The sequence below is a fragment of the Plectropomus leopardus genome, chromosome 12 (assembly GCF_008729295.1).
Source record: "Plectropomus leopardus isolate mb chromosome 12, YSFRI_Pleo_2.0, whole genome shotgun sequence".
NCBI lineage: Eukaryota > Metazoa > Chordata > Actinopteri > Perciformes > Serranidae > Plectropomus > Plectropomus leopardus.
The window spans coordinates 307,038-318,696 of record NC_056474.1 but is presented as its reverse complement, the minus strand read 5'-3'; the positions used below and the strand labels follow the sequence as shown (position 1 = coordinate 318,696).

Here is an 11,659-nt window from a genome sequence, read left to right as displayed (position 1 = left end):
GCAAAAGGTGACAAGAAAATGACCCAAAAATAAGGTTTTAAAAAGAGAGGGATAGAGGGAAAAAATATTAAAGGTTGATCATTTAAAAAATAGGTAAATGTCTAAAAAAAACACATTTTTCAAAATTATTAACTATGAATTTGTTCTTACCTTTTCATTTATAAATCGAATTGCTATACCTTTTTTCTACCTTTTTTAAACCTTTTTTTGGTGTTGCTATTTTTCTGATAATTTTTCTTGTAACCTATAAGTTGTAACTTTTTGTGTGTTTTTGAAAAAAAATCAAGCCAGTTTGCTCAGCTTTCAAGGGGTTAATCAGGTGAGGAGAAAAGACTTTAAATTATTGCTGGTTTTGCACACAAAAACAGATTCTGTATGATCCTAAAAAGTGAGAGTCAATAAATCAGTCAGAGGAATCATGAATAAAACTCGACAGTCCTTCACATTCTCGTTTCAGTCTTTATTTTCACAGAGTTTTTATGAAACGTCAGTCTGAGAAAATGTGACATCATATTTACAGAATTCATTCATCAAAAGCAACAACATGACCGACGGCAGGACAGACGTCCCGAAGACGACGGGACGTCCTCATGTCCTCCTCAGTCTGAGATTAACAGACAACATCTTTACAAGTTTCTGTCCATCAAATGAGACGTCAGGAGACGAGGCTGAGCGATGTCCTCATCCAGTCCATCCGAAAAACCTTCTTCTTCCATCATGGAGGTTTTTCTGAAGTTCTGCAGTTTCTACAAAATAAAACACAAAATAATATTAAATGAATGTGACCTGAAAGAGATTTAATACAAATCCAGAGACGCACAGAGCAGCGAAAACTCTGCAGGTTTCCAAAATGTGACAGTTTCTGTTTTATTCAGATTCAGACGACATAAGTGAAACTCAAATGACATTTTGAAGAATTTTAAAGATTTATCTTTGAATTAGAATCTTTTCTCTACTCTTATATATATATATATATATATATGTATGTATATATTATGTATATATATGTATATGTATATATGTGTGTGTGTGTGTGTGTGTGTGTGTGTGTGTGTGTTTACACTGTTATTCTTTTTAGTTTGAGATGAATATTTCATGAGCATATTTTATTTGTAATATTATTTTTTCATTTACAAACACTTCTACCTTTGCAGAACATTTATCATACAGGCACATTTTTAACCCTTTGAAACCTGAGCAAATGGGCTTGATTTCCTTGAAAGGCACAAGAGGAAAAACGCAACTTGAAAAAAATGGCCCAAAAAAATTGCAAGAAAAAGATACAAGAAAATTACCTGAAAATAAGCAACAACAACAACAACAACACCAACAAAAAGAATAGTTAAAAAACAAAAACAAACATGAAATGACCTAAACAACGTGCAGAAAAAGTTTCATTGTGTAGAGTAAATATATAGCAAATAGATTTATAAATGAAATTTTTCCATAGTTTTTGATAATATAAATCTCCCCCAGGTACTTTCTTATTGAGTTTTTTATCATTTACGAGACATTTCTGTTGTTCATTGCATTTTTTTCATCTTTTTTTTTCTTAAATTAAATAAAACCATTTTTTCTCATGTTTCAGCTCGACGCCTGTAAAAGGCATCTGAATACAGCTCAAGAAAACTCATGATGACCCAGGCGATGGGGAATTAAAGGGTTAAAACAGCATCCAAAGGAGACCAGCACCAGTATGACCATAAACTGACTGGGAACTCTGGTTGAAATATCAAAAGCAACATAGAAAAAGTCAACGTTAAACCGAGTCGTGACGTTTTCAGACTTTCAGAGCACAAAGTCGAGGAAGTAACTGTGCTTATCGCCTCAGTGTCTCTTTGCGGTCAGCGGTCTGGACGATCGGGATCAACGGTTAAGTGTCTCGTGGACGTCTTCACGTGTCCTTCCTAGTCAGGAGTTTGAACATTTTACGTTCGGGGTTGCATGTCAGTTTACGCCTCTTTGATGCATTTTGTCTTTTTAAAAATTCACCTCCGTTTTCACAGGAAATGTTCCGTTTCTGCTCATTAGATGCATAAAAGCTTTTTCAAAATAAAATGACAACACCGGTTAAACACCTTGTTTTTACGCTGATTTCCTTTTGTATCAAAAGCTTGTGGTTTGCTTCAGAATAAACCATCAGGCGCTACAATCTGCATTTATACGGAAACCAAACTGCGGGCTCCTGGGTGACAGTCCGGAGTTTGTTGGACCCGTCCGCCGCAGAAACCGACGCCCTTCAGTGGCGTATCGTACCGCCACTTCGGGCGTTCTTTGGCATCGGTGTGTGACGCCTAAATGACTGACCGGGCAGCGGCGTTTAGAGTTAGGAATGAGAACGAGCTGCTGAAGTTTGGCGTGTTTGTCGCAGATTCTGTTCGGAGAATCGCGTGCTGTGAAAATGTTCGTCACCAGGACAACAGATAAAAAACAAAGAGGCTTCACGCTGAAATCCGATCACCGACCGGAAGAAACGGCGGTCTGATCTGAGCTCACAGAGGAGCCGACAGCCTCCGAGTGGTGTGGTTCGTACTCACACTGACTGATCCACAGACGCAGAGTCAGCAGGACGTTAAAGACGACCGTCTTCACGAAGAGCAGCCTGAGGCCCAGGACGGTCACAGTCATCAGGTTCACCTCAGCATCTGCAGACATCATCATCGTCATCATCATCACCATCACCACAAAGATGAAATCTAAACTCGAGCGGGGTTTCAGTCGGCTGTTTGGTCACTTTAATACGAACCTTGTTCCAGTTTATCTTCACACTTGTCAGATTGTCCTGCAGCTGAAAGAAATCAGACAAACCAGTGATCGTTAGTTATGACCGTCATATTTATTTGTCTCACAAAACGAGCCACACGTGTTATTAATAACCCTGGTTACCATGGTCACCACAATCAACTGTTTTTCAGATTTAACTTTTGACCCCCATTTTTTTCAAATGAGCTTTTGATTTCAACTTTTTGGTTACTTTTCATAATCGTCCGAAAGCATCTGAACTCACCGCGTCAGTTTTATTATCTGTTTTCCAAATGTATTGGTGATATGAGCGAATATCAGATTGACTTTTATTTTCTGTTCATTTAATGATTTCATTATGGTCAGGTTAAAATGATAAACCAGACGACTCCGCAGAAGTGTTGTACGTTCGTGTTAATGTGGACTGACTGGTTATTTTTTCTGCTTTTCACTGTCATTTATCTCTGTCTTATTTTTCAGTATATCTTTTTAAAAACTTTTCTTCTCTTTTGTTATTGATTATTGTTTTTTAGCTGAGGGGGGTCCGCTGGCTTCTACTGACACTTTTTTTTTAACTGTTATTTCTCAGGATTTTATTGCAGTTTTTGTGTGTGCAAATGAATTCAAACAAGCTTGGGCTAAACTGATTTATATCATTGACAGTTACCTTGCAGGCATATTTCCTTCTCCTCCGGGGACGATATGAAAGCCACCTGGTTGTACAGCGAGTCGTCTGATATGCGGACGGCCTTTGTCTCATTGAAAAAACTTCCGTGTTCGCTCACTGTTGCTTTGTGTCTGCTGAAGCCGGTGGCCAGGCACACCGACGTATTACCCTTTGACAGTTCGTAGTAGGACGGCTTGTACTCCTCATCTGAAAGAACAAAAAACAAAAGGACGACTCATTAACAGAAGAAAAATGTTCACACATCGCTGACTGTCGTTCGAGGTCAGAAAATGTTTTCTGGCTGTTTGATTTTCCGTCCAACCGAAGACTCACAGACACACTGTGACTGAAGGTCGCCCTGAAACATTTAAAACTCGGCTTCATCAAAATGTTTTACAGTAAAAAATCCCAAATCAAATCTTTAATTATTCCTAAACGTCTTTTAGAGGCTCAACTTCAGGTGTGCATTTTTATCCATAAGAATTTTTCACTGATTTTAATGAAACAAGGCACGTCCGCACATGGAACTGCACTTTTTTATTAATTACTCAAAACTGTTTACATTTCATTTTCTTTACACTTCTTTCAGTTTTAAAATTGTATTTCTTTATTTGTTGTATCTACAAAAAGTACTGAACTTTTTTTTTTTTTTTTTTTTTTTTACACATTTTAAAGTGAGGTCCAACGATTGTATGTTTCCCACACTGAACTATATTTTTAGAAAGTGGATTTTGTTAAAAAAAAAAAACAAAAAAAAAAACATGTACATCTTTATACATTTTATGCAAATACCAAATTATGGGGTTTGGTATTTTTCTCAGTTTAACTGTGGCAGCGTAATCATTTATTACAGAATACTAACAGGTGTGTTTTGTCTTGTGTGGTATTTAGTATTTGAATAAACTTGCCTCTTTCAGACAACATTCATTAATCAATTTAAAAATGTTCCCACATGTCAAAGACAAATAAAATGTGTCCATGTGGAAATGAAACGCACACTTACTTGATAACACAAACACTCTGATTCCAGATCCAAATATGGTTTTGAAGTTATTCACACAGGAGCTAAACCAGTTACCAAAACCAGTACATGGTCCCTCATTAAAGCTGCTCATGATTTATATGAATGCAGGTGGTCTGTACTCTGTTCTAAACTTTTCAGTATTTATCAAATAACTATAAGTCATCAGTCATTTGTGTAATAAATGTCTGGCCTCTTGTTTTAAGTGTTAGTATATATATTTATATACATTAGCATATTGTAAAGAGAATATCAGTGACTTGAAGACAGATGATTGAATGTATTATGTTGTGTATGTATCTAGCTGTTTTAATGGCTTTTTAAATGTATACATGGTGGTATGCAAGTGTATGTTATCTATGTATGGTATCTATGAGTAGAAATATATAGGTGTATGTGTGTACTTAAATATGTACAGTTTTAATATGATTTTATACATTTATTTTCTTTTTATTAGGTGAATTCCATATACAAATATCTTTCCTCTTTTATTGTAAATTCTGCATTTATTCAGTTGTTGACTGTCAGCGTGAATGTTGAAAAAACTCAAACTCATAACAGCCCTGATTGATTTTTTTTAAATATTTGAAATTTAATCATCTTCAGTTCATTATAGCGTTTAGCTGCACTGATGCCTCAGCAATAACGATAATTAGGCTCGACTGACTCGTTTTTTACTTTTATCATTAGTGGAAATAAAAATAGTAATTTACAGCATATACTGTCTTTATTTTATGCAGTCGTGTGATGTAATGTGGTTTGGAAAAACAAAAATCTGTTGTTCTGCAGCGTCTCTGGATTAAAAAATTAGGATGAAGAGACATGATGCAAAGTTATAAAAAAAAAGTTATATCCACAATACCAATGTCACTGAGAGAGATTTGTAAATTACAGTTTGTAGGATTTTGAGATTACATAGTTTGATTTCCATTTTTAATTTTCAAGTTAATGTTCCAGCACCAAATATCAGTTTGGAAACTCCAAATTGTGTCACATATTGTTTTTGTGTTTGACAGTTTCGACTCGTTTAGGTCCTTTAGGATCTTTGTACCTTCATTCTTCTAGATTTAGAAATATTAAACCACTGAACCATCCTTTTAGCAATGAGATCTGCAGCATTACATTGAAATGTGAGTGAAATATTAACTAAAGTCTAACACTTACTTGCCATGATAGTAAGTTTAACTCCAGCTCCAAACAAAAATCTAATGTTGTTATTCGCACACAGATTTATCTGGCAGCAAAAACACCAGCGGTCAGAGAGAGGGGGATTTTTAAAACATATTTAACAAACATTTTTAATTCCCAGGAAGCCTCATGTGTAATTTTATCTGCAATAAACTCTAAAAGTGACCTCCCCGTCTTGTTACTTTCACCAAAAGAAAAAAAATCACTAGTTTTAATAAAAATATGTCCGTCTGCTCAAATAAGTGAGACTCGTGTTACTCTTGACTAAATGTTAACTGTTGGCTTTGCTTACTACTTTACTTTACTTTTTTGAATAAGAAGAGGTACTAAAGACGTAATTTGACGTAATGTAGACACTTTATCAGTAACTTTGTTAAATTTCTGTTTTAAGTAGTTGTATTACAAAGATAGCAAAAGTACAAGTTTAAAATGTTACATAAAAAAGCATACACAAAGAAACTGAAATGATTATTTCTAATGATGTGTTTGACTGTAATGAGCAGACTTTTATAACAATGATGAATGTTATTAAATGGCTGAATATACTGAAAATGCACTTACAGGATGTTACAGTAACTTTGATTCCAGATCCAAACAGAAATTTGTAGTTGTTATTATTCACACAGCAAGTTATCGTCATTCAAAAACTGCAGGAGATCCTTCGTTATACTGACGACACATCTGTTTACGTTTCTATATAAATTTAACAAATCTACATGTTGTGCGTATTGTGATTTATATGAAGAGTGATGTGTGTATACTTGTCTTGATGTATCTGTTATTGTGTTACAGTTATTTTTATGGACATATGTGAGCATGTGTATTCATACACAGAGTATATGTGAACACGCAGTACATTCAGTCCTTTATTACCTGAGTGAGACGGTGCGTGCTTTTTTTGGTCACTCTGTATATTAAACGACTTACACATCACAGGCCATTTTAGTTAAATTGTGTTGTTTGGTGTATTTTAATTCTGACATATTTTACATTAACTCTCGAGGGGTTGAATGTTATTAATAAAAGAAATAAAGAGAATAAGTTCGACTCACTCAGCCACACATTTAATCTGATCCCACGGCCGAACGTTATTTTCCATCCACTTGTCACACAGACATTAACTCCTTCACAAAAACGTGGAAATCAACAGTGCGCCTGCACCGGTGATGGTTTTCATTAGTTTTGAAAGAAATGGCAGTAATTAATTATAGATCATTATCATCACTAATTTCATTTTAATGGTTTCAGAAGTTGCTGAACAGTAACTGATTAAGATGAATCAGAAAAAAAACTGAACCTGAGCTGAAAGGATCTAAAGCATATCAAAAGTATTCGGCTGCTGTTGGAGAACTTTTTCATAAAATCGAGTGTTTCATATCAGCAGGCATCACTTTTAACCATCTCGCTGTCAGTTATTCTTTTTAAAAAGCAGCTGTAAATGTTGATTTAGGGATGTTTTACATTGAAGATGTTAGAACTACATAATTAACAGGCAGTTTTTAATTTAACTGAACATCAAAAATTGTCAGTGGTGAATTTTCTCTCAATTAACTGATCAGTTATTGAAGTAATTGTTTTAACATTACAACCTGATTAACTTTTTTAACTTTGTGCAGACAGATCAGATCAGTTCTGATCATTTATCAGTAAAGAAACTGGAAACTAATAGTCACATAGTTTGATTTTCATGACTCACTTGTTTGTATGATTAAATGGACTCTGCAGCTGCAGCGGCACAAACCCCGGCAGCTCAGATCATCAGTGTTAACGTGATCAACGCCATCCAATGACTCTTACTGCAATATTAATGTTTAATGACTGTTAAAGTTATAAAAAAAAAAAAACTCTGTAGTTTTTAAGATAATATCTGAAGTCTGACGATACTGTAAACCACTTTTCTAAATATGAACTCATCCAGAGTTTAGTTGTGACGTGTGAATGCTAATAAATTGGCTTGACTTCTTTCAAACATATAAGAACGACCATCAACAGAAATGAACCACAAATTAACAAGAAATTTGTTAAAAAAAAAAATAAATTAAATTTTTGAAATAAAATAATTAATAATAATAATTCAAAAATGACCTGAAAATTTCCTTAAATTAAGGGGGGGAAATAAAAAAGGAAATTCTAGATATTTTAAACTCTAGAAATTCTAAATACATAATTATAATAATTAGAAATAAGTAACTAAATCATCCTACCTTTTTTATTTTTTCCTGAAACATTTTTCACTACAGCTTTAAAAAGGAAACCATTTAAACCATTGAATTTAGCCATTTAACCATTTAAACGGACCATTTAAACGGACCTGAGACCAAATAATCAGCTGTTTAATGAATAGAAGCAGACTCACTTGTTTCTGCTGACAGATGAATTCCTGATCCGAACAAGATCTTTCCAGATCCAGTCTGAGTCACACATCAGCGACAGCTGAGACAAAAACGACCGACACTGTTGTCGTCTTCTCACTTTTACCGTCTCTTCTGATTATTCACATTTCAGTCTTCGCCGTGATCATTTCACACTCTGGTTTATGATCTATTTGTATGTTGTAATGAGTCTTAAAGCTGATGCGGAGGAACAGGATGGTGGTTCACAGCTCTCACTGTAGTATTTTTGTATACTGAGAGTTAAATTTGACCAAAGTTTGTCACAACTCAAACACTTGACATTTGTTTTTGACTTTAGGAATATTTATATTTGATGTAACTGCACAGACATTAAGTAAACTCTCTATCATGTGATTTTTATAGCTTTAGCCTCGATATCATCCCATCCATATCCAAGATAATTGAGATTTTTTTTTTCTAGTTTAACTTTTTTCTTTTTTTTTTTCTTTTTTAAACTTAGTTTAACTCAATAATCAACTGTTGCTGAATTCCAATGTCGTAAAATATCATTTGCCATTTTAACAATGTTATGTTGGACTTTTGTAAACTGTTAGTGAGTCAGCGAGTTTTTCATCATCTGTTCTGTTCACCGAACATAAAATCTTACTGTTTTGTGTTTTGAGCTCAGTTCCTCGTCCAAAGATCAGCCTCCGAGTGCCGTCATTCACACACTGAGACGCTTTAGGCCACAAACTCACTGAGCATCTCAACGGGCAATCCTGGATTCAGGACAATTTTCCAAAAAACACTCATTTATACCTGTAAGAGTTTTTAAAAATATGGTGCTGATTGATCAGTGACTGAGCTGAGGGTTCGTTTGTTTCTGTTCAGATATTTAAAGTCAAAGCTGATTTTTAAAGGTTAACTCTTTAATTGTTTAATCAAACTGGAGGATTTGGGGTTGAATTGACTTCACAAAGCTTTTCTCTGAAGGCCCCAAAATTTGAGGCAAACTGCAGTTTTAAGAGGAGAAAATCCAACAATCTAATAGTTTATTCACATTATTGCTGCCTATCTCCGATGGTTTCCCATTTTATTTTGTCCTGCAGAGTTTGATGTATTTTATGATGCTCTGTTGAGCACTTTGTGGCTTACTGCAGAAAATTACTTTTGAAACAAAGTTATTGTAATTCTCACACAAACAAACGAACAGATATTAAAAAAGCTTTTGATTCATTCTTACTGGGCTGTATGAGGACTCTAGCTCCTCTTCCAAAGATGAGTTTGCGTGCAGCGTCATTCACACTGCAAATGTCGTCAGCTCAAAAACCACAAAGACTTTTAAAATATTCATTTTTTAACTCCATGAAATAAAACGATCAATCATCTCAAAGATGAGAGTCGATAAGAACATTCTTAACAGCATCTAAATGCCTGTTTGTTTTGTTGTAACATAATTAGTCTGAAATTTAGAGTTTAATAACTGAAATGACGAAATAGTCAAACTTAGACAAAACATACACCTCAGCCAAATCTTATTCGTTACGTCTTTGATTTAATCGGAAATGTTCTGCATTAATTTTACTTATGAATTAAACACCAAGGACCGATGCATTCGAGTGAAAACTGCAGTCTTAAATTAGACAGTTGAAGATAATATTAAGTTCAACAGCTCATCAAACCTTTGTTTTAAATGCAAAAAGTACATTTCTGCATGTTTTTTGTTTTTTTTTTTGGTCACGTGATCTCAATCAAACATTTTGACGAGATGTCCATTCTGCGATCCCGGAGGTCACTGGTCAACAATTCTCTATGTCTTTAACATTTTATCTGTTACATCAAAAACTACAGACGACCTTTTACAGACATTAAATCTTTGCTGACTGCTCTTTTATTTTTGGCAAAAAAAAGGATCTTGCTGCGTTGGTCCCAGCAGTCAACATGCCGATCTGGGCATGACACTTTTTCTTTGGAGGGGGCTTTCTGTCTTAACTGCCTGTATATGTTATGTTTTTATTTTTTTTCATTATATGTATGTACATATGCATGTATGCTGATATGTGCATGTCTTTATTTATATTATATATGTATAAAATTGTATTTATTCATTTTTTTTACATGCCCATGTGCACATTTCTTGCAGCGCGTATTGTTAGTTTGGGCTGGTTTTTATTTTATCCTTTTTTATCTTAGTTTTACAGTGTTCACGTCATTGTTGTCATTGCTTTTGTTTAAATATGAAAAACTCAATAATAATTAGATATAATAAGATAAGATATAATAAGATCCATGTTGACATGACTCTTTTAACTCCATGTAAGCCCCGGGGGGGAAAAACGCAACCGAAGTGATTTTTTTCACGAGTTCAAAATGAAAAAGGCGCTGGCCAGTTTGGCGGATAAAGAGACTTACTGGTGTAAACTGTCCACTCAGCGCCGGATCCAAACAGCAGTTTGTTGGCTGCGTAATTCACACAGTGTCTGAGTTCAGTCCAAATACACCGGGGAGCAGAATCGGAGTCAACTTAAACCCAGCTGCACTTTGCAATCAAACACTCAGGTAAAATGTGAATTAAGTCACGTTTTTAGGCATAAAACTTAATCTTGACAATTTTGGCCAAAATTCTGTTAAATGTTAGTTCTTAGTTTACTGTCATTATAATAATTAGAAGGTTTAACAGTAACACCTGGTTTAACCTTCCCTTAAACGCCTTCATTATTTCTAAGACAAAATAGGTGATGAATGTGTTTGATTGTTGAAACTAATGTTTAAAATCCAGTTGCTGATTCCTAAAAACAGTCGGTAGCAAATTATTGAACACATTTATATACATAAAGGGCCAGTAGCCACGCTGATCTTCAATATTTGTATGGAATAACTCATTCAGGTAAATTTCTTTCTACTCTCAGAGCAGATTTATGGGTTTGTTCTGTCACAGTTCTGATTTTACTCACTGTTCCTGACGATGAGTTCGGTCCCTGATCCAAACTGGAGTCTTTGGTAATCAGTCGTCGTCTCACAGTTAAGGGAGGCTGATCAATAACTCGGAGCCTCCTTCACGAACTTTAATCCAATCATACTTTATGATTTTAATATTGTCTTTTGTATGTTCGTGGTTCTGCCAAAGTTCTGATAAAAAATTGGAAGTACTTACATTTTTAGCCTTGATGTTCATATTTTCTGACAGTAACAGCAGGCTGATCACAGCAAGATTACCTTTTGTTCTGAAAAGATTTAAGTTTTAATAAGTTTTACTTTTTTACTCACAGTCAAGGACGATGACTTTAATTCCAGATCCAAACTGCAGTTTTGGGGAACCAGTCATAATAACTCAGAACCTCCTTCACAAATTCTGCTTCTTTCAATTACTTTACTTTTTTAATTCATTTATTTTGTTCTTTTTGCATGTTTGTCATTTTGCTTAAGTAGTTTCTGATGAAAATTTTGGAGGACTCGCATACAAATATTTGTTTATCCTCACATTACTGTTAGATCTTATGAGATATCAGTTTTAATAATTTATATGTTTTTAACAGTTTTGACTCACTGTTCTGGACGATGACTTTAACTCCAGATCCAAACTGCAGTTTTTGGTAACCGCCTGCAGTCACACAGTTCAGTCGGACTGATCGATAACTCACAATCTACATCACAAACACTTAGAGTTTCAGCGTCTTAATAACTGCGAGATTTTTCACATCACATCAG

General features: G+C 34.7%; 1 gene segment (V, D, J or C); it reads right to left on the bottom strand.

Moving 5' to 3' along the window:
• Window positions 1-1,368: 1,368 nt before the first annotated feature.
• Window positions 1,369-11,659, bottom strand: part of LOC121951147 — a 42,055-nt gene continuing 31,764 nt past the window's right edge. The window contains 3 exon segments of the C gene segment in view: window positions 1,369-2,645; window positions 2,747-2,788; window positions 3,410-3,616. Coding sequence covers window positions 2,458-2,645; window positions 2,747-2,788; window positions 3,410-3,616 — 437 coding nt within the window.